The 26,511-nt window shown below is 39.5% G+C and overlaps 1 protein-coding gene across 1 annotated transcript in view; it reads left to right on the top strand.

Annotated features, from left to right (window-relative positions):
- The window catches only part of LOC106651296 (dynein heavy chain 8, axonemal), a 170,198-nt gene that overhangs the window by 24,050 nt on the left and 119,637 nt on the right, over positions 1 to 26,511 (top strand). The window contains exons 6-10 of the mRNA XM_023462255.1: positions 4,017 to 4,188; positions 4,252 to 4,397; positions 9,952 to 10,090; positions 14,783 to 15,013; positions 21,938 to 22,143. Coding sequence (XP_023318023.1) covers positions 4,017 to 4,188; positions 4,252 to 4,397; positions 9,952 to 10,090; positions 14,783 to 15,013; positions 21,938 to 22,143 — 894 coding nt within the window. The remainder of the gene's footprint in view (positions 1 to 4,016; positions 4,189 to 4,251; positions 4,398 to 9,951; positions 10,091 to 14,782; positions 15,014 to 21,937; positions 22,144 to 26,511) is intronic.

Raw genomic sequence — 26,511 nt, 5'->3', positions numbered from 1 at the left:
CTGTAATTCGGGATTAAACAATTATTATATATAACGCGCATCTTTGTAATCTCGGTCGGTCGGCTCTCAGCTCTCGCAGACAGACGCACTAACATCTTGCGGTCTTCACGCGCTAACACCTTATCCTAGTTTTTTGTAATTGAGCTACAGCTGAGCCAATCGCGTGGTACATCATAACTAAAAGTGTAACGAAAAATATAATATCCATTTTATATGTGCAAACTCTATAATAAAAGTCTTGTGTCAAACCTTAAACGTGTATCTCAGATTTTGGTGCAGTTAGATTAAAATAAATGTTCGGGTATTATTTAACAAATATCCCGGACATAACACTGCTCTACCAAATCAAGTTTTAGAAGTCATAAGATCAATTTATCAAGATTTAAGCAGTGACAATCTACTCCAGAGATGTGTTTCACTCACTCAGAACAACAATAAAAGCTTGAATCAGCTAATTTGGAAAATTTCTCCGAAAATTTTGAGTGGGACTTCTAATTTAGTAGAAATAGCTGCTAATGTAGCAGTATGCACTTTTAATGTAGGCAGTTGTGATTTGTTGACCTTTATGGAAAATCTGGGGATCAACTTAGGAGCAAACTCTCACGATTGGGCGGATGCAGAAAATTACCACCGGATCACAAGAGCAGATCAAAAAGCAGAAAAAGAGAACAAAGAAGCTCGATCATTAAGAAGATAACAGCAAAAGGATGCTCTAGATATCCTTGATGATGGACCTTCATTGTATGGACCTGGTATTGACGATTCTATTAAAGAAAAAATGTTTTTTTACTTCAAAATCTTTAAACGCGTTTCCTGAACAATGCCATTTTCAAATACGGTGTATATCATATCTCAAAAACTTATGGATCGATCTTTTTGAAAGTTTACACCGTTATTCATTAACTATTTTACTAGGTAGTGACGTCGAGATATTTTCATTTTTGCAAAAGTTTTCATTTTTTTCAACAATTATCCGAAAATAGTGCACTTTTTCGTTTTTTTCCGATTTTTTACAATTCACAGTCACGCCAAATTTTCAAAAATGAAAATTTTTAAAAAAACTTGACTTTCTTCAAACCGATGCCACAGGCTCATTTTTCAATATTTTCCCACTAAAACTTAGCTGAATACTCTTGAAGTGATGCTTTTTAGTGTACAAATCGATATTACTACATTTTCATTACTAGATTGCAAAAAATAAATCTCAATTACCCCTGACACCAAACGCGAATATAGATCACATCAAAAATAAGCAAAAATAACTAAAAATTAACTCACCCCCCCCCCCCCCCCCNCCCCCCCCCCCCCCCCCCCCCCTTAACGTAAATTGCTTGATATCATGGTGTTACCGACTGAGTATGTATAGAGAGTCCAATTAAAACATAAGCTTTTAATTACTGGTAAAATAACTCTATTAAAAATGGTTTACCGACATAATTTCCGCGACGAAATCTCCGTAAGGACAAAATCTCCAACACACTAAATATCACAAAACATCACAATATATCACAAAATATCACAATATCACATAGTAACCCAAATAATCCAAGTAACGAAGTATATTTTTATAGATACCTAAAAAACACGAAAATATAAAAAAAATGTAGCGTAGATTTAATCGAGGAGATTGTGTCGCCAGAGATTTTATCTGCGAAGATTTGGTCGTGCCGCCATTATAAATAGTTGTGACGAAGTACAAGCCGTCGAGCACTCGCAGAAAATGCGTCGCGCCGAGACTGCCGCACGCGCGTATGTATGAATGCGTGCGTGTGTGTCTCCCTTCTTTCGCGCGTTTTCAGGAAGCTGATAAGCAGTGGCTCGTTGGAATGATGATCACGTGAAGCGAGGACTGTGGCCCAGCATCAACACGTGTAAGAAGGATAGAAAGATCCCAGCAGACACCGGGTGAATTCCTTTCGCCGCGAGGCATGATCGACAGATTAGAATACGCTGGCGAGTGAAATAGTGCTTTCACAGTGAGCAAAAATCCGTGGATGTTTGTTGCAAAATGTTTAGTATTCACAGAAACACTGATATGACACGATTTCGTGGATATCGCGCACCTCTACGACGTTTTAAATGGATATGAATATATTTGCGTATAGGCGCGAATCTGATCGCAAGTGAGTAAGTGGGTGTACATCTGGACGTCTTTACGAATCTGATCATATCCTTGGATATCGGAATTTGATCGTTTTCTCGGACATTCACGTATCCTCAAATACCCGTTGGTACTGAGGGATACCGACAAATGTGATTGCTGGTGTGGATTCTCACGAATACATTCGCTCACGCAGATTGTTGCCGCTGATTTCGAATTAAATCGTGCCTACAGTCTTTCGGAGGAAGATTAGAATTGTATCGCTTACACTAAAAAATGCAGATCTTACTGAATTCAATTGTATTTGGGGATAGTCGCTGTTACTGACGGATATCCCCAAACTCAATTGGTCTCTTAGATATCTGCGAATAATTCTAAATCGAATTGGTCACTTAAAGAGCCGCTAATTTTTATTCAAGTATACGGATCCTCGCGATTAGCAGAAAATTTAATCGGTTTCGTCGATAAATTTGTATCCGTGAATACTCGTGAATATTTTTTGCGAGTGCGAAATTTGCTAATGCCTATGAATCTATCGAATTACAAATTATTCATGATTATTAATTTATTATTTACGATAAATAAGATGAAACACTGGCTATTAGTACATACGATAACACTACGGTCTTTCTTCGATTATGCGAAATTCGCAACAATCCGAAAAATTGAAATTTTTTTTATTACTTATCTATGCAACATGCACTGATACGAAAAATTTAATTCTACTCCCTTCGTATCATATGATATTTTCAAGTTCCCCCTAGACCATTCAAAACGTCGTAGAGGTGCGCGATATCCACGAAATCGTGTCATATCAGTGTTTCTGTGAATACTAAACATTTTGCAACAAACATCCACGGATTTTGCTCACTATGAAAGCACAGAATAAGCCACGCAAAAAAAAGCCGAGTTATCGAAAAGCAGAAAAACACGAGCTAGTGCGTTGAAGCAGAAGTGTGTTGAAGTCATTGCTGAAGTCGTTGTTGTGACTCGGCTGAACGAGTGCCCGTGTAGTGTCCGCGTGGAATCGCATACACGAGTCAGATCGGAGCCCAGGTGGGCAAGACACGTCGAAGCAAAGTCGTCCGTGCGTGCAGCCATAATCGCACGAGTACTGTGCGCAGAGAGCCCGAAAGTGGACGATAAGATTGAACGAAGCCACCGCACGTGGAGATACGACAAAGCCCGGACACGGGCTGCAGCAGTAACTGCGCCAAGAAGACTACGCCCAGGGCACCAACAAGAAGGCATCAGTGCAGCAGCGAGGCGCCGAAGAACTTGGGGTAATGGTAAGGTACTTTTAAGTCGTTGGTCAGCGCGGCTGTCGGGCCGCTCGGGTGTGTATGTGTGAGCAAGTGTGCTAGTGTGAGTGAGGCCACGCGAGTGTCGTAGCGACGACACTGGGCCGATAGTAACGTGCGAATAAGTCTCGGCCCCCGTGGGTTATCGGAAAGTGCCCAACGCGTGCTTAAGCGGCTACGGGGCCGTATCGTAAGCCGAAGATTGTAATTCACGTCGCAGTGATTATTTGTTATAGTTTGCCCTCGTGGGCCTTAAAAAAAGTTAATTCAAGTAATCGTAAATCAACGCGTGTTTCGTCTGACCTATTTGAGAATTGCAGGTATCAGAAGCTTAAGCGACGGAAGGTGAGTGAACGGGTTTACGGCTCGCCCGTACTGGTGACGGGCTCAATACCCCCTCTGGGACTCTAGCCAGGTAAAGCGGGCCCCCCATAAATAAAAGTGCACGGCAGTTGAGCTGAATTACCCACCCGTGGTAGGCTGTCCGTCGCATAGTTCATAATGTTCATAGTGAAATATCATTTTTCAAATAATGTTTTTACTACAAAAAAAATATTTTTATATTCAAAAATTATTTTGTTAAACTATTCATGTATATTACTTTTTTTATGTAGATATAATGCACCATTCAAAAAAGAAATCCAACTCTGGCAAAGTAAATTAAATATTACGTCTGAAGTACTCGTAAAATGGTTAAATGTACAGAATTTGTGGGTCTACTTAGAAGCAGTATTTGTTGGTGGTGATATTGCGAAACAGTTACCAGTCGAAGCCAAACGTTTTAATGTAATTTTTAAACAATAGCATCTCCTAATTTTTTTGAATTCTCTAGACATAAATATTTTATAGGTTATAGATAAATCATGGGTGAAACTCATGTATCGAGCTAGAGAAAAAGTTAATGCTGTAGAAACATGCAGTGGGGATGAGACTATGGCTAAATTTTTGCCACATTTATTGGAACAACTTGAATTATGCCAGAAGTCCTTGAGTGGGTAAGTGTACAGTTTAATTTTCTTACTATAAACAATAGAAAAAAATTAAGGGTTATGATAACTTTTGCTATTTGATTTTAATATGTTCATTAAAAGTGAATTAAACTCTTAACTTACTGGGAGTCACAAAAGCAAACTTACTATATGAGTCGATTTTTTATCAATAATTATTAGATGTATGATTGCAACGCTTATGTTATAGTGACGGTGGAAACGACAGAGTACCCATTAACATATCAATTAAAACGCTAATATCGCAAATATCACGCAGAGCCGCAAAACATTTGAAGATGACTGTCCAATTCTCACTAGATAAATAAATACAAAGATTGAACTGCAGTACAGGAACAAGACTGTGACACAGTCAAATGTTTGTACCAATGCCAAGCAGCATTGGTAACTAACGAAGAGACCACATGAGATGTGAGTCATCAAATGTCCTAAAAAATTTTTTCTGGTCTCCTAGTATCTAATAATCAAGCCCCCTATGCTTAGTTTGATCCCATTACCCTTGGAGCCCATTTTAAAAATCATATTCTAATTCATTAAATTATTATATTTTTAGAGGTCTTTGAAATTCTTAAGAAAAACGTTAAAGCGCGTAAAATTTGGGACTTTGAAAATAGGTGATAGCAGGTTTCAAACATTCTGACCAAATTCAGACGTATTTTTTTACTAATTCTCAGACTTGTGCATTTTGAAATATTTCGTTTAAAACGTCCTGTTACGAGTTAGAAAATCACAAAGATGTTTTAATAAACTAGAAAATGTTCCTTAAAATCGGCCCTAAGGCCCATTTGATCAAATTAAACATAGAAGGTTCGTTATTAGGTACCAGGAGACAACAAAAAAATTTTCAGGACATTCGGTGACCCGCATGTCCGCATGAAGCGTTGATTTCGATATGAAAAGAAATGTCGAAGCATGTGGCTCCTAACATTCGCTATGTTGGCAGCCACGAAACGCTGCATTCATGCGCGCTGTTTGTGTATGTGTGGTTGCGCACTTTCGTGCGAGCTGCTTTGTCGTGCAAGCTCGCAAGCTCGCTCGAGTTGATGCGCGTAAGACTCGTTACATTCTCGTGCGTACGTTTCACGATTGGTATACAATTAACATTTGATGATAATAAAATCCTTACAATATGATAATGAGAAGAATGATGATGATTAATGTTTGAATTACTTTATTTATTATTTCACAAACAATACATAATAATTTTGTTAACATATACTTTTGTTAGGATAAAAAGTTTGACAATGCTACAAAAGGTAAGCGAAGCAGGTACGCTTGACATTCACCGATCATATACTCGCTCAATCATATTTTGGGAGTATGATATATATTTAAAAATGTCCATGTTTTATAAATATTTACAAAACTTAAATGAACAAAACTTAGCTCTGAAAAAGCTGACGTACAATAACATTGGGATTTTGGTCTTGAGTTGTTGAAATTAAAAAAACAAAGTATCCTTCCTTACTTGACTAATGAGTACTCTAAGATTCTTTTTAATCTCTTCTTTGGTAGTTTTGAAAAATACTGTATCTGTACCGTTAGGTTTCTATCTTGCAAATCTTTGAAATCTGCAGAGTTTATACTAACGTTTAAATGAGTTCTGTGTCAATGAATTTGGCCTGAAATTACCTGAAAAAATAAAATAAAATTGATTTATTTTTATTTTACTCTTGAATTAAAACAACTATAATTATGGAAATCAATAAAATTGAGATATTTACACACTTTTACAAATTGAACTTGTCCCTTGTCAGTATGAGAACACTTTGAAAAGAGTCAAGTTTAAGGTGCAACTTGATTTTGTATCCAAAAATCCATATAGCCATTAATCTATGGTGCAGGCTCGCGTCGTCGATTCTCTTGATAGTGCCCTTGACCCCTATATACTCGTTTATGCAGTCTCCTTTTCTTATTGTTCATATTGTCAAAAATTTTCTTCAATTTCATTGGAATTTTTGGTATCGTCTACCATTCTTTTCTAAAGGCCCAAAGTTGGAATTTTTCTGAAATTCATGCCTAAGGCAAATATTTAAAAAACTCCTATGTGAGTGTGGAGTTACTTCAACATAGATGTGCGAAAGATCTTTTTCCCGAGAAATTGACCAAATCATTAAAAAAAAAAATTCTCCAAAATGATCTCAGCAATCTGTAGGCTTATTTCGATAGAAGAAAAACATAAAGTGTGTTTCTTCTTCTAACGGCATTTTCTCATTCGGTTTGTTTCTCTAGATCTATTTGAGGGTAACAGTTTTCTTTCTTTCTTGTAGTTCTTTCGTGTAGCCGGTAGCGTTCGTTAGTAAATTTCGTGTTATCTTCGAATGATATGGCTTGGTTTTCAGCATCCATTCCAGATTAACAAAAGATAAACATCAAATCTGAGCCTCTGAAAATAGACGTAAAATAAAATTTCGAAGTCATTGCGATGTGCTTCAATCGGTGACGATCGCATACTTTTGTGACAGCCATACGTTCTCCTAAACTGCATGAAATCCAAAGTTTATGTTTTCTTCAATTTGGGCTGTATTTCTCCCCTTCTGTGAGCCCTTGAAAAATATGACGAATTTTTGGTTTTCGATGATATTGGTAGAAATTATCCTGCCTACCGCAGGAAGACCGAGGAAAACTCATGGGAAAATGATGGCAAATCAGCATTTTGATTATTTTTATTATGGTTTTTTCACAGTTTCTTTAACAGTTGAACTTAGTTCATTCTGAGTTCAAAAAAAATAATAATAATAGTATCCATTACACACAAGGCTATGTAACCCCTTATAAAGGTTGTTGTAATGTAAAAAAACCCTAGATTAAATTTAACTACATTAAATCCGTATTATATCACTAAAAAATTTACAAAGCTTCTTTTTAATTTCAATTTATACACCAAACCTTTTTTAATGTAAAAAATATGAAAATATCGAAAAACGTGGAAAAACACGTAAAGAATAAAAAATAATTTAGATGAAACCAACTATGTCATTAGAAATGTAAATTTATCAAAATACACTCGGCAACAAAATTATCGCAACAAAAAAATTCATCGAAATTTTGTCGATTTTCAAATGCTTCTATCTTGGGCTAGATTTATCGTATCGACACGCTTTTTTTTTTAATTTCTTGGAAATTTTGTCCTCTTTAAATCCATATAAATTAAGATAAGATTTGAGTTAATGTTGAGTTACCAGTAGTATTTGAGCGAGACCCTAAAAATTACTGAAAAAAATGACTGTTTGAACGTGTACCAGTACCACAGTGATTTTTTTATCGAAATTTAACATACACCATCGCAAAGTGCTCTTTTTAACGAGTAATTTAAAAAAAAAAAGACCTCTCTACGATTTTTTTAACGCCCTGTAGGTCGATTTGAAGGTACGGTTTATGTACGCAAAATGCCCAGAAAATCGTCTTGATTTCAGCTAAACGGGGGATTTTACGTACTTTAAATGGTATCTTCAAAACGACCTACAGAGCGTTAAAAAAATCGTAGAGAGGTCTTTTTTTTTTAAATTACTCGTTAAAAAGAGCACTTTGCGATGGTGTATGTTAAATTTCGATAAAAAAATCACTGTGGTACTGGTACACGTTCAAACAGTCATTTTTTTTCAGTAATTTTTAGGGTCTCGCTTAAATACTACTGGTAACTCAACATTAACTCAAATCTTATCTTAATTTATATGGATTTAATGAGGACAAAATTTCCAAGAAATTAAAAAAAAAAGCGTGTCGATACGATAAATCTAGCCTAAGATAGAAGCATTTGAAAATCGACAAAATTTCGATGAATTTTTTTGTTGCGATAATTTTGTTGCCGAGTGTATTTAACTATGAAACATCTATGAAATTTGAACACGAGATTTTAAAGATTTTTTGATTTTCGTGTATGAATCACTATTTTCTAGAGATCCCTAGGGTTATTATTATTAAGTTGTTTCATCGTGTTCACGATTTGCCGAATTAAGTATACAAGGATAATGCTCTAGGATTCGCTAGTCAATCTGTTTAGGCAATAAAAACAACACTTTTTGTGTGTCATTCGACAAGAAATTGTCGATCGTCCAATTTATTTTTGCAACGTTTCGTCTAGCATGTTTCTAGACCTCTTCAGGCTATAACAAACAAATTTATACATAAACATACGACACTCTTACAATCACTTTCATATTCGCGAGTACATACCATGCTGCGAGTCGATGTAATACTAAGACTAATTTGACAATAGTAGGACTTATATTTAAATGGACCATACACAAACATATTTACAAAAATAGGCCACGATACGCAACGCTCAAACCTCGTGTATCTTTTCTTTTGTTAATAGCAGAAACATTCTTTTTGATGTAAAACATTTCTGCGATGAGCCTCTTGAACCAGTTATTTTCAGTATGCAAAATGCTGACGTTCTTGAAATCAAACTCATGTGCATGTTCCAATGAGTGCAGTCTCACTACCGATTTCGGATCTTTGTTGTTTTTATATTCACTGATACGTTTCCTCAGTGCTCTCTTGGTTACACCTACATACGTTGCATCGCATGACTTGCAATCAAATTTATACACAGAATTTACACGGTCCAACTTTTTCGTTTTGTCTTTTCCTAATACAATGATGTCGTTGAGCTTATTATTTGTTGATGTGTATCGATGTATTTCTTTAGTAAAAGCGATGTGGACCTGACGAAGTGCTGATTTTATGGTAAAATCAGACATAAGCGACTCTTATCACGAGAATCCGAACCGTTCACAGATCGTAGATTATTTTTACAACGCATACTTATACTTCTTTTTTTCACAAGAGAGTACATCAGGTCCATGAAAGAGATGCTTAGTGATGCAAACACATACCGCAGAGTTCCACGGAATCCTTTGAAGGAATTGCAGTCTAACGGTTACAGCTACAGACTAGCGAATGCTAAAGCATTATCCTTGTATCCCTAGGGTTATTTGGAATTTCGTGCAAAAATTGCTCCTATAGCCGAATAGCCGAACCTATATATCTTAACCTATTGACGGTGAAAAGGCTTGATTTACGAAGCGGTTGTCCTAGTTTTAAGCCTCAAAAATATTTTGCAGGCCCCTATTTCGTCGTTAAATTTAATGCTCCTGAACACCCATGATCATGTTTGTATAGAGATTTTTTTACGGTAATGGCTAAAAAAATTGTAAACATGATTTTTTGCAAACATTTTTGTTTTTTTTTTATTCAATCAGCTGTTTATTTTATATTATGCTAAAAAATTAAAATGTTAAGCTTAGCTTCTGAAAAGCCATTAAATTTTACGCAGAAATAGGTGCGTGCAAAATATTTTTGAGGCTTAAAACTACGGAACAAATCGTTTTGAAAACCCATAAAAAATCAAGCTTTTTCATTGTTAAAGTATTAATGAAGGCTAGGTGCTACCGCACCTCTTGACTATACAAATATTTGCTTAAAACGGTCAAATAAAAAATTACTTGACTTTTTTGAGAGATAAAAATATTTAATAATCAAACGATTTCAGTATTTGGATATAATGTAATAACCACTTCATTTACATTATTTTTAGCTACCTTGAAATTAAACGGAAATTATTTCCAAGATTTTGTTTTATATCTGATCCTACTCTATTGGAAATATTAGGACAAGCTGCAGACACGCATACTATTGTAAATTACTTGGAAGGATTTTTCGATAATGTCGCAAAGGTTAGTATGATATTTGGATCATTACAATAATTAATAATATCAAGAATAAATACTAATTGATTTAGTTCGACCTTTTAGTTCGAAATTTGTGACGAAGGTAACAGACGTATACAAGGGCCGCCTATGCATCGAAGCGATAATTTTCCCATAATTTTTTAATTAAATTTATGCAGTGAAATAAAATTGCCTTAGCCTGGAATTGAACTGGGGAATATCACCTTGAGGGGAGTTATACACCAATTTTCTCTCATATGTTATTGTTATATTATAAAATGCAGTTTTTAGACAATCTATCTTAATTACATAAAAATTACACTTTTGAGCTTTCCAAAATGTGAAAAAATATGCAGCTTAAGGCTCTGATCTAAAAATAGCAAAAATAAGCTATAAGAAAAAATTGGTGCATAACTTATCTCAAGCCGACGAGTAGCTTTACCAATTTGACCATCAATGCCTTGACATTCCCAATTTATTCCGTATAGTTCAAGATTGCGACTGGCAGAGCTTTAGTGGTGCTCTATTGGCTGTTCAGAAATGAGTAGGACCCAGTTTGAATCACACTCCTCTTCCCTGCTCATCCCATGCTTTCGTCTGCAGATTGCTGATTGATCAATTCTTCGACCCTCTTTGCTAGAAGAGGCATGGCTTCCAGAGAATAGAAGCAGAGTACGGCTTGTTTTTGCTGTGGCTTGCCTTACTAGTTTGGACTCGCATCGTGTATATCGCCGCTGCTTATGAGTAAAAACTCACCGTAACGAAATACTGTGAAAAAAAAACACATCTCATCGGATGCCGTGAAGAAAAACACACCTCATTGAAACGCTGAGAAGAAAAACACACCTCGTTTAAACGCTATGAAGAAAACACGAGTTGGCTTTTATTATTAATCAACCCCGTTAAAGTAAATATTTTTATAAGGGAGTTTCAAACGAGCAGACCATAGTACGACAATGAAATAATAATACATTACAGTAAGGAATTATCTTGCGTGTAATCAATGTCGGCTTTGCTGCTGGAGCTGCTGCTGGAACTACTGTTGGAACTGCTGCTGCAACTTTCGCGTTCTATACTCACAATAACTAGGAAAGAAAAGCAAAAAACAAACTCACTGTTAGCAGGAAAAGGAAATAAATGCTTCGCTGAAGCTAAAAGATCGGTCCCTCGCGTGTGTGAAAGATGACGACCGAGTTCACCCATGAGGGGTGAACTCTGCCTGAACGCCTACCTCATGTGTGGAGCACAGTAAGGTGACGCGCTTTGGCGTCAGCTCTTAATAAAAAGCCGGACCCTTCATTTGCTCGATAGAGCAAACCTACGGGGCAAACCTACACTATGAGGTAAGCCTCCGTCAGCCCAACTACCACGTTGATGGCGATGCGCTTTGACGTTGCGAGAGACTTATAGACTATGCGTCTTGTTAGACGTAGGCTAAATAGTTCACTACTGTTTTTGGGAAAAATTATAGGTCGTCTCTTTGTCGCGTACGGCTTTTATAGGCCAAGGCGAGCGCTCCGTTTCTTCACACCGTTCCGGGTTCTGTCTCCACTGGAATTTTCGCGTGCTAGTTATGAGTGAGAAAAAGAGAGATCCTTTTCCCACTCGGGCGGATTTTTGGTGTCTCAACAAGCGCTTATGCACGTTTACACGTGTACTCCGCTGGGCAGATTTCAGGTGGGACAGGTGATGGGTGTTATTGGCCGCTCCTCTCCTCGACTTGCTTGCGCCTCTCCTTCCGAGCCGAGTGTGTTGATAAGATGGATCGCGAGTGCTCCGAACAAGTTGTACCATTACAAATAAGAGACTTGGACTATCGACGAACTTGGGAGAAGATTCTAAAGACTTATTTTTGGATCTAAGCTTGGGAGAAGGGGACCATATTTTATGGGATTAACAATGAAGATTTCAAGACATATTACATTAATTATTTTCATAATATTATAAAGGCCAGAGGTTTGAATAATAATATGTATTAAACAGATCACATGTCCTGCTAATCTGTATGCTTTTGACTGGAATCATGGATTTTATACAAAAAAATCTTATGCTGACGGATTGTTTAAAACTCTTGGCCTTTCCGAGTTATCAGTAGAAAATGCGCAAAGTATTGAATTCAGGACAATAAAACAGTGTAATAGTCCTGCCTGGGTCCAAGAGTGTTCAATATGTATGACAGCAAGTTTTTTCCATTCTTGTTGTCGTACATTAGAAAACGAAGACGGCGTCAAAGCTTTGTCTCAGAAAATCCTAAATCCTATAAAATTCACATCAAAAGCAACAAACTATAAGAAAAGTTGTGAGAGTATAGCTGTGGATAAGTTCAATGAATTGATTAACAACTCATTGAATATACAAGAATGTGGTCTATTTGTTCCTACAGAGAGACCATACCTTGGAAGATCTCCTGACAGATTACTAGCTTTTGACTCATTAATTGAAGTTAAGTGTCTTTACGCTAGAAGACATTCTAAAATCAATGAAATAACTGTCTCTTACCTTAAATTAAATTGTTTTGGTTATTTAGAGCTCAGCAGAGAGCATCCATACTTTTATCAAATCCAAGGACAGCTATATATTAGAAAAATAAAATTCTGTTATTTAATAGTATATACTTTTAATGATTTGAAGAGACATTCCAAACATCCTTTTACAAATTCCCGATGCGTTTTAGACGATTAGATTACACCAATACCTCCTAAGCTTCCACAGAACTAAAAAAAAGATATTCAGACTTATAAGTAATTGACGAGTAGCAGATATGGTCTTATACATATCGTTTATAAAGAAGTGCCCTCAGGTACGTGTACACTTGTTCGGTGAGACTCTCACGCAGACCTGTAACGGGAAAAAGAAAGAAAGGTGTACCGAAATAACTCTATGTAATCATTTAATTTAAAGTTAATAATTAGGCTTGAATTTATTAAAAAGGCATCAGTCACTGCTGTGACGCCTAGAGAACTAAACAGTACAAGAATACAAGGTTTACAAATGATGTTCATTGATTTAGTATTCGGCACTTGAATATTTTACCCGATACAATCAGTACGCAGCTTCGGGCCACCGTGGTTAATTCGGTAGATTACGGCGGTCGTAGGGACAGGCTTTACGGGAACGAAGTCGAGAGAGATCGATCAGTAAGGATTCTACATAAAATGACGCTACGTACAAAGAGAGATTCGAGTGACTTAAATTAGGCTGACTCGGTAGTTGATCGACGGACAATTGGGCCAGATAACGACTGTGAAGAAGCGAGGGCAAACGAGAAGGCAGCCAGGTGTAGATGCTCCTCGGGACGGCAGGCTCACTCACACACTCACAGACAATCTCAGTGTCACACACAATGGATGGTAGGTAGCAACGCTATTGCTGCTCGCGCGGTCCAACACAGAGTGATAGCCTCTTCGTGTTCTAGCCCGCCCCTCAGTCAAAATATGGCCCCTTCCACGTGACAGGTTTTTCGCATCGTCGGTCGCGGCTTTCTCTCAAACTCAGCGCTTATAGAATTATTATTAGGTTCCTTTTATTTCGCATATCCCTCTTAACCAGAGGACATTTAAGATGCAATAAGAAAGGAGAACCGTTGGACCCCTGTTAGACGACTACTTCCTTACATATTTGACTCAACAATTAGTTAAAATGGACTACTTAAATGTAGACTTACATGTAAACATGGTACTTGATTTTATAGCATGAGAGTTGTATTTTGAGAAACTTATATGAGAGTTGTATTTTGGTATCAGAAAGAATATACTTCATTCTTAGCCAAATTGATATATACGAACATAGTTACTTTGGGAATTTTACTCATTTTTTCATATTTAATGGGAAAAGAATAAACGTATAGACTTCTAACATACAAATTTGAATTCCACACAGTTTTTACCAAAAAAACCTATGTTTGTTTATTTTTCAGAGTGTTGAATAGCTTTGGCAGGTGTAATGTCACTTTTAACATTCTATCGTTGAGACTCTGAGTACTCCGGTTGCAGAGACCTTAGACATCTAGGGCTTAGTGAATTTTCCCCTTTTTTATGCTTTATCAGCATACAATATTGGGACATCGATTCATTTTTGGCCTGCAACACCTGTTGTGGAATAGTCCATATATTGAGGACCCACAGAGGCCTTTAGGCGATTCATCTATCATCTTATCCGGTGTGCGGAGCTCACGTCAATCTGTACCACGATTTCGATGAATTATCTGAACTTTTGTTAAATTGTGTCACGAGTCCAACGTGGAGTATAATTTGTAATCAAGGCTAGTGTAGCTATTGCAGTGCACTCAACCAGGAGTCGGTCGGGCCATTTGCAGCGTGAGCCACGAGAATACGAGCGAGCCGAGCCAGTTAAAGTCATCTACGTCGACACCAAGAATCGTCCCCCAGACCTACGTATTTTATTTGTAATTAGTTTAATAAGCCTAAGTGTAAGTCAACCAATATAAATAATGCCCGTAACAAATAAATTATAGTTGTGTTTATGTACCCAGTAATAAGGCCTACCTAGCACTCACGTCATATCTATAATCCTTCATTGTCACCAGCCAGATTAAGATCAATATAAATATTTATTAAAATGGCGTCTCCTGACGTCACATTTAAATTACATTAATATTTTACTTAATGACATGAACAATGATAATTTTCTGTACTTGTAATAATATTAAATTTTATTGTAAATTTTTGAATGTTGCAGTTGGATTTTTCAGAAAAAGAATATGACAAAATTTTAGCCATGTATTCTCGTGAAAAAGAGAAAATTATTTTAGAAAAGCCCGTTGACTGTCATGGTGGTGTGGAAATTTGGCTTAATTTATTGCTACAAATGCACTGTCAGTCAGTTGGAGCATACATATCAAATGGTTTACAGAAACTGGCAAACCCGGAGACTGATTATTTAGAGCTCATTAATTCTTCCATTTTACAAGTAATAAATATGAATTTTTAATATCTATTCTTAACCCTTAATGATATTTAAGAGATTTTTCTTCTAAGAAATATAAAACAGAAATCAGAAGATTTATTCAAAAATGTTCAGTTGTAATATTGCTTTAGTATCCCCTTGACGGTTAAGAGAGATTTCTTTAATTTTTCAAAAAAATTAATATACAATAAGAAAATACTGAATCTAGGTATATCATTTTGTCAGACAATTTCCCGAAATTTATACTAAATACTTAAAACAATACTTAGCAGACGCTATAATTTCGTTATTTTATAAATTTCAGTATACTTTTTTAATAAAACGTTAAAAATTGAAATTCATAACAGTGTGTTGCTTAAATTAACATTTCATCGCACACTCTCGGTGGCATAAGTTGTACTTTCTGCGTCATTTGTACCACAATTGCTGTACCTGTGTGACTCACTCCATGGTACCAAAAAGTGCAATTTATACAAAAAAAAAGAATAAAAATTTTAATTTTAAATTAAACTTAGCACCGTATTATGTAATTGCAAATGAAATTCTTACCTTTTTGGCTTGACCGTAAGAATCCTCACTTTTGGACACACACACACACACAACAACACAGCGCCGGAAGCGAGAACCACACTCACAAGATGTAGCCGACAATGCAAAGGGATGGGCTTGCCATTGGCTGCAGAAGCGAGAACCACACTCACAAGATGGCACTAGACAGCGAGTTCTAAAGAAGATGTCCAACTCAGGAGGAGATGCCAGCAATGTGTGACCACGCAGCAGACGGCTCTGAAAAAGGGGATACGACAATCGACGATGGCATCGTGCAGGATCGGAGGTTCACCAAGCAGAAAGAGGATGAGTCCCTGAACCCCTAATCGTCGCATATCACTAAGCGACGGATGGGGGATGTATGGAAAACAACGACTAACAGAAGTAGCAGAAATGCTCAACTAACCCCGACCTCACCGAAGCAATGCCTAACGGCGGATACCGGTGAGTGTCCGAATGGGGTGGAGTAGAAAAAAAAAAAACACACAACAAGTAGCAACCACGAAGTTATTGTGTTCAAGATCCTCCTCGAGGAAAATAGAAGTGTAAGCCGCCCTCTGGTAGGTTATCGTAGGTGGAGCGCACGAACTTTCGACGGTGACTTCTTTGCTGAGGTCGTTTCTAAGATGAATATCCGGTCGGGTTCCCTTGAGGACATGGTGGACGAGCTCATATCCACAATCTTCCATGTCAAGAGGAGGTGATCTTCGGCGCCGTGAACGTGTCTACTAGTGGAACGACAGCTACCTGTGCGACAGGCGCATGACTGTACAGCGCGCTGATGGCACCTTGACCCAATCATGCGCTACAACATCTGGGGTGCCTCAAGGGTCTGTGCTCGGCCCGCTTTTATTCTCAATATTTGTCAACGACCTACGCACCGTCCTTCACCACTGTGATCACATCGTCTACGCCGATGACACGCAAATCTACGCGCATGATTACCCTGACCGTATTCTAGAACTCATCGCCGCAATCAACTCCGACGCTGATCCGCCGCAATCAACTCATGACTGCTTAAGATAGCGGTTCAGGGAACCCACATCGAGTACTCTGCAATTGTGAAGACACTTGGCATCAAGCTTACTCCAACACTGAACTGGGAGGCGCATACGAATAGCATCGTGTCACGCTGCCACTACGTACTATTCTCGCTTCGGTACTACAGACACGCCGTCTCTCAAAGCATAAGAAAAACGCTTGAGATCGCTGCAGCTAATCTATCTCAGCTTCGCAGTGAGCAGGCCATGATCAATGGTGTCAAAGGCCTTAGAGAGATCGAAGGACACAAGGAGAGTGACCTTCGACTTCTCAATAGCGTTTCGCATAGTTCCGGTGAGTTCGAGAAGTGCAGTTTGTGTCGAATTTCCCGTTCTGAATCCATGTTGCCTTGCATCTAGCAGGTTTCGCTGCTCAAGGAAGTCAGTCAGCTCGGCTTGAGCAAGACGCTCAAGAATCGTCGACATCTCCGGCAGTAGAGAGATAGGACGAGTGTCAGATGGAGTTGTGGGCGAAGGCACTTTGGACAAAGCAACGATCGACGCATGCTTCCACTCAGAAGCGAAGACACCCGCGTCGAAAGAGAGGTTGAAAAGCTCCGCAAGACGGCCATAAAGTGCAGGCGAGGCCAGTCGCAACACACGGGCTGAAACACCGTCAGAGCCACAGCTAGACGATTTACACCTCATCATGGCCGTCTCTACATCCCGTGAAGTCACATGACGAAAATTGAAGCTCTCATGGCCAGGCTGGTCAGGGAGTGAGGCCAAAGCGACCGCCAGAGCACCCACATCAAGCGCCGGTGATGCCGAAGAGACCGATGCGTAGTATTGGCACAGTTGATCGGGGGCAAAGAACTTCAGAGGGGAAGGTGTACCGTGCAAAGTGACTCCTACACCACTCAAAGTCCTCCAATAATCCGCAGGCGAAGAGGCCGATGCGAGTTTATCCGCTATATAAGCATTTTTGACAGTGTCAAGCTTGTTTCTTATAATACGGAGGAGTTGCTTGAAGCACGCAAGCGTCGACGCAGAGAGGCTGCACAGATAGGCCCTATACGTTCTGTCTCTCAGGCTCATAAGCTCGCGCAGCTCACGCGTGACCCAAGGCCTGGGGCCCGACTTCAGCTTGGTCTGTCGGAGAGGGGCAGTGGCATCGAGTACCTCGAGTATGCCGTTGGTAATTTTAGACACAAGTCGGTCGATCGCCGCCTGATCGTCGCCGAGATGCGTGCTCGTGTGTGACAGACTCTCCAAGTCGTTATCACTGTTAATTTTAGATGCTACAGCTATTGGAAAGGTGGAGGGAGAGATTCGCGAGATGCTGCGTGTGAAGCGAATTGAAGTTTCTGAAGGTGGCAATTTGACTCGATAGTCGAAACTGATGAAGTTATGTCCCGCAGCGAAGGGGGCAGGGGACACAGTAAAATTCTTCACGAGCTCTGGCCGCCTCACTATCGCAAGGTCGATGCAGGTAGCATGCAACGAGCCGTCAATGCTGTAAGTGACGTGGTGAGTGGGTTCGCAGCTGAGAATATGCAGATTGTAAGGCGCAGTGCGCTTTTTCAAAGAAAGAGCGTGCCTGTCGGTGGACTTTGCTACGTTGATGTTGAAGTCTCCAAGTATGATAACATCATTGTAGTGGGGCAGGAGCTCAGATAACGTATTAAGAAACAGATAAGGGTAGGCAGCAGTGGGTCGGTGATAGACAACTGCCACCAGCAATCCGGTTGTGCCACGAGAGCTGGCGTAAATAGCAAACGCAGGCATGTTGGAGTATTCAGATTCGGAGGTAACAAGCTGCGTTACTGCAAAATCTTCACGGACATATAGTCCCAGGCCGCCACCCTCCCGTCCAGTGTGATAATGATGATAAAAGTTAAGATTCGGAAGATTGTACACATTTGCATCATGATCGGATTGCAAAAAAGTTTCTGTGACAGCGATTATGTGAAAGTTGTGTTTATTTGAATGCGCTTCGAGGAGCTTAAAATTTGCTGAGAATCGATCTATGTTAATTAATTCAATAGAGAGATGAGAGAGAGTAGCTGAAGCATCGCGACGTGGAGAGTCGGCAACACCTCAAGAGAGCTGTCCGGGTGCTGGAGGTGTAGCGGCGAGTGAGACAGTTTGCTGCAGAGTAGCAGCGTAAGTGTTTAGAGCAGCTTCGGTGTCGATCTCGGTGAACTCCTTGCTACCGGACCGGCGCGACGCATAAAGATGCGCCTGTTGCCTACAATCGGATTCGATAGCCGGTGCTGCTTACGGTTGGTCCAGCATTTCTTCAGGAGCCTGTAACGCTCAATTGGCAAGATCAGCGCAGCGCTCAAGCGACCATCCCCAATGTCAGGTAGTCCGAAGATCTGCGACACAGGTAGATGCTGAAATCTTGGGGTACCGCTCAGCGGCTGGCGCTCGTCTCTTCGGGTTCCACTGCCGGATGTGGATCACGTGCGGTAGAAGTTCCACCTCCTCTAGGGCGACGAGCACACGCTCAACAGTCGACCTGTCGCAAGGGTTAAGCTGAAGCGGAAAACCGGACCGGCGGACCTCACAGTTGTCAAAGCAGCGGGGTGACACCAGCGTCGGCCCAGAGGCAGTTGTTATGGTGCCCACAGCAGAGGCAAGTCGCGCAACCTCCTCGCGGATGTCGACCAAAGGCTCGCTGCAGGTGTGACTACGCTGAAGCTCCTTCACTTCGTTAGAGAGGCGACCGTCGAGCTCTGCAATACTGCTCTCATTGCGGGCAATAGCTAGTCCATGCCCTTTCAGGGTTTGGGTAAAAACGTCCAAACGAGCATTGATGCGGTCGACGCTACTGTCGAAGCGAGCTGTAAGACGCTGCTCGTGCTGCAAGAGCAAAGCAGGAGGCTCCTCAGGTGGTGCAACGTTTGCCTTGGATTTGGATTTACTGCTTGACATTCCCCTTGTCTTGCTAATCTCTCCTGGAGCACGCGCCTTTACCTTTTTCACTGGCCCAGTGAAAAGTTTCTCTAGAGATGACGACGACCGCTTCAGAGATGCGGAGCGCGTAGTGGTCAGTGAGCAGACAGAGCTAGATCGTGGTACACGAGATCGAGAGACCGCAGCAGACGAATAATCTTTGCAAGTGAAGAAGCGATTGCGAGAAGGAGCACAAAGCTTATGCGCCGACGCGCCACAGACCGAGCACTTAACAACACCATCGGCGTCCTTCTCCAGCACACTCACGCAATGTACACACACTTGCACAATGGGAACAGTTGACATCACATCCGACAGGTGTGAGGCGACACTGGCCCGTGCGCGAAAATTTGATCGATTGAGCGGTCTGCGACGTCGGAGAGATGGATGCCGAGAGAAATTTCCCCCACTTCGACGGGCCGTGAGCTCTGCACAGGCTGGATCGGCGCCGAAACGACGATGACGATGACAAAATCAGCGAAGATGGCGAAAAGCGACTAACCTCAATTGAAAAATTTCTTCCAGATTTTCCTTGATTATTCGATTTGCAAGGGTGGAGAAGCTTCAAGCTTTCGGCCACAGCCTTACAATGAGGAGCGAGCAAGAGTTATCTGAAAGAAAAAACACCCGAAGGCAAAAGACGGCAGTAAAATGCGAAGCAACTAATATGTAAATACGGAGCACTGCAAAAACGTGTGTGTAGCTGCTTACCAAGAAAGAGAAAGAGGGAGAGAGAGAGAGAGAGACTGAGAGTGAGAGAGAGCGAGAAAAAATTTCTTGTTTTATCCGGGTCGGCGCCACTTCTTGTCGCTGCTGTGGATGGGGGTGGGTTTGTCAATTACTGGATATGGATTGAGGTTTTTTTTCATTATTTTATTAACAAAATCTACGCCTAAGGGTGGTTACAATGAAAGGAGCATGAAAAATAAAGTATTAAAATTCGCGGTTCACGTAGTAAGCATATATCAATAAAAATAAAGGTGCGTAAGCGCATCTTAAAAAAGCACGCGCAACGTACTTACGATAAAGCACATATTGGCGCTGCGTAAAAAAATTAAAAATAGCTCGTAAATTCACACTGCACATGCCAAAAAAAGAAAAAAAAATTATGAATAATCAAAGGCATATGTCAACGCGCACACACAATAAAGAAGCACGCACACACAAAAGCTGCACAGGTGCACATAGTTTTATTTCTGCTTCTTCTGCGTACTCTTTCCTCTGTTCGCGTCGTAGACGCAGCATGTGTCTATTTTTTGTTAGTGAACCACCAGGGTGGGTCTGCAGGTGGCACACCTAGCTGGGCATGCCACCTCCCAGATATTCTGGCGGCACCCACAGCACGGAACGGTGTAGTCGCGGAGCGCCCATGGGAGTCCTACGGGGTGAGACTGGTACTTGACCGATTCCTCGCCTCCGTCGAGGATCTCCCCGCTGCAGCAGATTCCGTGAATCCCCTTATCGCGTGCGTAGTAGAGGGTGGCCGTGGCATGTTTTCTTCCTCGCACTGGTTTTTCATAACCAGACAGCACACCCTGGCAGGCCTTCTTGAATATTGCCCGATCCACTGTTTGGGGGTCGATCCACTTGATGCGCGGTTTCTTGCCGCGTTTCGGCGGTTTGAAGAATTTCATCGGCACTAAAAGCGGCTGTGCTTGTGCCCTTGGTTCAGTTCTTGGTGCTTCTTCTACGCGTTCGACCTCATAGGTGTCTTAACGCGACTCGTAGCAGACTTCTGGTGTTTCTTTCTTAACCTTATAGGTGTCTTCGTACGTTTTATCATAAGTTTCTTCCACTTGATACTCTTCAAGACGAGGAGGCAAGGCGTCAACTTTCAATATTAAAACGGCAGAATTTCAATATTATAACCCAAATGCTCCACAGAGTTTAAATGTAGGTAGTATAATTATTTCAACGTAGACTGGTCTTTTCAGCAACGACGTCTTTGATGTCATTTTCGATGTTGAGGAGGTAGTAATGATGGTTGGATAACAAGCAACACAGAAAAGAAACTTGTGATTGTCTAGGTGGAGCTGGATCCGGCACTATTTATCGTCGGCTTTGGTTGATCCAGCAAAATGACTCGAAATTCCGAGTATCGGTTTTACTAGGTCAATTGGAATTTGGTTTGCTAGAGCAATTTGCAATTCTACATCGAATTCCCAAGACACTGATTTTACAAGTTATTGATTTCGTCTAGGAAAATATCACATGACTCCATTTTTCGGTTTTTGTCAAAGGCAAGATTGCGAATTAGCTATGACTAGTCGAAACAAATAGCAGTATTTTATAAAAAAAATTTTTTTTTCAAAATCCTACGGAAAATATTGGTTAAAATGTGATACAAAAATTTTTTTTAAAAATTCAAATTTTGAGAAAGCCTTTGAATCTTTTTTAAAAATAGACGATTTATATTAACTATTGGAATTTTTTATAGGTTGCTTTAATAGCTATACAGATTTTATGGACACAACAATCAGAAATAGCGTTTTTAGCCGCAAAAAAAGATAAATTTATAATGAAGAAAACCAATCAGTGGTTTCTCGATTTTCTAAACAGACTTATAGAAGTAACTATTAAAAACTTGACCAGCTACGAAAGGTTGAAGTACGAAACATTAATTACGATTCATATTCATCAAAGGTAATATCAAAACTCATTTATCCAAAAGTTAATTTTAGACTGATATAAAAGTTTGTAAAAGTTCATAACAGTATGAAGAGTTTGGATGCAGGACTCGTAACATACACTATATGTTAGATAATTGTCGTTAACGCGTATACATGAATACTACTGAGGGGAGGATGAGAAATAGAAACAATTTATGATATTACAATAAGAAGTTACTATTTATTATCGCTCACTTGTTGCTGTACTATCAGGAGTACTTGTTGCAGGCAGTCGCTGATCGCTATTTTCCACACTCGTATACGTACACATACACATCACATGATCTCTCGATATGACTCTCTCCACACACGATTCGCACACTGTCCATTACAAAATAAAAAAATATTAAAAATGATAAATTCAGAGATATTCTAAAACATATAAATTGCTGAGCAATACGGGAAAAAATATTTTCGGGCCACGGGGTATGAAAAAATACTTTATAGCACTGCGTGGCAAAAGTTCACATTTATAACACGCTTTTCGGTGGCATAAGTCCAACATTCAACACAACTATTAATTATGTGTATGATTTATAGATCAATTCGATTTACTATATGTTCAAAAAAAAAAAAAAAATTTTTTTTTTTTGAAATTTAGTTAAGACCCTACCCGGTACCCCCCTTAAATTGGAACCGAATTGAAACTTATACTAGCGAAAACTGATTACTATCTACGTTTTTTTAAACTGCGTTGAGTTAGTGGCATCTGTGCGCTTTTGAACCGAGGCTATGCTTTTGCATCTGTCACATAGTCTTAGGACCTCATTGATTCAGTAGCCTATTTGTACACAGGCTCTTATGTCTTATAACGGGAAGTTGATCCGTAGGATCCGAGGATTGGATGAGCAGATTGAGGTTCGGCTGAGGGAATAGTCGTGCTTTAAGTTTTAATATAAATCGATTTATTAAGAACTAAAACTAAAAACACACACAAATAATTAAGATTAAATTAGGCAATGGCCTGTAATGACAAATAAAGAAATAAATTGAGTTGGCTTATGCCACAGATAGAATACGCGCTCACGACTATGATCTCGGCAAGCCGCTGCTCCACTCAGTGTGCGAAGAGAGAGAGAGAGAGATTACTTTTTAAGTCGAACAGGTACTTATCAATCGGCGGTCAGCCTATCGGGATGGCTCGCTTGGCACCCTTGTACCGTAAGGCACTTGCACGATTCACCATGACTCGAATTGTAATCTGATTTGCAATCGCGAAGTGACAATTAAGGGGTAACACCACTCTAGGATTTTGGAAAATTGCTAAAATTTACAAATTTTTTGTGGGGGCCACGATGAATACTTTAATTTGAGACTTTGAAGACTAATAATACATGCAATGAACTAAAAGAAAAAAATTTTTTTATTAGTTTTAGGCAGAAAATGACGAAGATATCACAATTTTACAAAATAGCGATTTTTTGACTGGCGGAAAGCTTTCTCGACTTCTGTGGCATCTAGAACAAAATTTCAAAAAAGGTCTTAAAGTTAAATGCTTTTTCTAAGGAAGTACGTAGGATTTTAACTCAAAAGTGAAAATTGTGAAAATTGCGTGTTTCTAAAAAAAATTTTCAAAAATTCGAGAAAATTCCCTCCGAATATTGTTTATAAAAATTGAAATAATTAACTTATCGAAAAAATCCTACGTACTTCCTTTAGTAATCTTATTTTAAAGCTTCAGTTCAAATTTCAGCTCAATCGGTTCAATATTTTTCGAGATATCGTTCCGCCAGTGCCTAAAAATGTTGTTTCGAGAAAAACGCGTTTAAAGTTTTTTTGATATGAAATTCATACAAAACCTATATGTATTACCTTTAATTGGCGATCCCTGCACCATACAGTTGGCCTTCTATAGCAACCTCTACAGGTCGTTTTACATATTAGAAGCCACTTTTCACTCGTACGATAATGTAATTAGATGAAATTTTAGCGGCAGTGTTTGAATAGAAAAAATACTAAATTTATTGAAATTCGCCGATTTTGCGAAGATATGTTCGTAAAGACCCTTCCACTCATATTGAAAACTAAGCATCTTATAACTTCGTCTCCCCTATAAAACTTATTTAGCATCATTCTACACACCCCAAGGGAGCTTTATGCAAAAAAAAAATCGTTTTTTTGAAAATCCTAGAGTGGTGTTACCCCTTAACTAATAAGGCAAGCGTATGCCTATTAACGTGGCAAGTGGTATCGAAGCCTGTAACAGTCTCAGCTCGCGGCCTGTCATTCATAGGAGCGAGCCCCGAAAATCCCTCTCTCCCCTCTCATCGCACACTAACGACGCCGCGACTCGTCGATCGACGATCCGTCGTGCTGAAATAGAATCACATAATATTTATAATTATTCAAAACCAATAACAATTGTCGGGAGAGAGTATAACGAATAATATATTCGTTACAGTATGTATGTGTGTTCATAAGTTTGTGTGCGCACTGTCTGCCGCAGCAGCAGCGACGCCAGAGAGCGTCTGCCACCTCTCACCTGTGTTGTGAGTGTGTGACGACTAGCGTGTCACACACTAGAATCTGATCAGCCTTCAAACTGACAAGTTCAACAATCCAACGAGCCGTTGTTCTAATCACGCAAGCAACGAATAACAGTGACCAGCAGCAGCAGCAGCAATAAATCGAGTACCAGTGAACACGTAGTTTTGATTATATTGCACTCTTACTTCCCGGAGCCTCTTTTCCAAACCTATGGACATCTGAGCTTCCCCAAGTTCATACAATCGCAATACTAGCTAGTAGATTTAATATTTAACAATAGTATTAAGTATGTCAAATAATTATTAAAGATAAAGGAAGGTTCACGAGTAAAAGTAAAATTGAAGCTAAAAATACAATTATGAAAAAAATAGCAAAAGCAAACGCAGCAAACCTGTGTAAAGCGAACGGCGAGGAAGCTAGCAGTGCAACAAGTGGTAATTACAATTGTGCAGGAAAGCGTATAATCGATGAAAATGAACTTGCTAAAAATTGTATTTCTTCAAAATGCAACAAAGTATTAGATTTGGGCAATATCAAATCACTAAGACGCTTTGGTCTACAGTCTGTTTGGAACATCAAGTAATCAGATTGTGAAGTTCTTACTAGGAGACTACCCCAACTCCGGGTCATGGATTTGCTCCAAAAAATTTTTGAGGTCTCCTGGTACCCAATACTGAAGCTCCCTGTGTTTAGTTCAATCTCATTGGCCTTAGCGCCTATATTTAAGAGGATTTTCCACGTTATAAAAATCTTTGTTATTTTCCATATGGAAATAGAAGCTCTTGAACAAAAAAATGCTATGAAAAAAAAAGTCTTGAAATATTTCAAAGAATCTGTCTGGAATTTTTCAGAATTTTGAAAACGTATACGAAAAAGGCTCAATAAAACAGCTGTATCTCAGTGCAAAATCAAAATTTGAAATTTCAAAAAATGCAATGTACAGGGGAGGAAAAACCTTACCCAAAAATCCAATAGATTTTTTTCGATTTTAAGGTTCGTTTCTCCCCTTAAACAATTTTTAACTGTTGAGAATTCATCTTTTAAAATTATTCTTCTACTGGACAATGCAAAGTGTTATCCTGATTTATTAGTAAATGCAGACCCAAACGTTGAATTAATGTTTCCTCCCTCAAATACAACATCTCTTGTTCAGCCCATGGATCAAAGTGTGATTACTACATTTAAGTCTTATTACCTTCGGCGCGTTATTAAAGAAATATTAGATCATTTCAATCAAAACTGAAATGAAAACTCAGATGGAATCGTTAGAAATTTATGAAAATAATCCAACATTCTTCATTCAATTACTTTAATCAACGAGTCATGGAAGGAAATAAAAATTTCCACTTAAAACTCGTGCTGGAGTAAGCTATTACTAGAGTTTGTCAAAACGGGTAGCATGAACGGGGCTTGAGCAATTACAGCAGTTAATATACACAAGTCGCGTATTATAGACGCGCACTGCAGGCCACGCCGAGCTTTGCAGATTGGCGCCGGTTCTCAGCCTCGCTGTGATCCGCGCCACTTCGCAGCCGCGACGCGGCGGCGGCCCCCACCACCGTTGGCCGCACCGCGCTATAGAAGCCGGCGTTCTGGGCCGCTGCCGGCATTCGCTCGTGAGCTCTTGCGCTGCGCACATCTCCCGGATCTCCGGATGGGGTTACCCAGAGTCACCAAGACCTAAGTGACGTGTTCTTTCCCGAATCACCGGAGATTACACAAATCTCTCGGACTTCCAGAGATACTACAACTTCTAGAGTTGTCCAGGTTGTAGGCTGCATAGGGACAAATGACTTCAATAATATGTTAACTTTGTTTCTCCACTAAACAATCTTCTTCTCATTTACCCTTCTCA

This window comes from Trichogramma pretiosum, unplaced genomic scaffold, assembly GCF_000599845.2.
Source record: "Trichogramma pretiosum strain Unisexual culture from Peru unplaced genomic scaffold, Tpre_2.0 scaffold9, whole genome shotgun sequence".
Taxonomy (NCBI): Eukaryota; Metazoa; Arthropoda; class Insecta; order Hymenoptera; family Trichogrammatidae; genus Trichogramma; species Trichogramma pretiosum.
The sequence above is the reverse complement of the archived record's forward strand: the minus strand, read 5'-3'. Positions and strand labels throughout refer to the sequence as shown.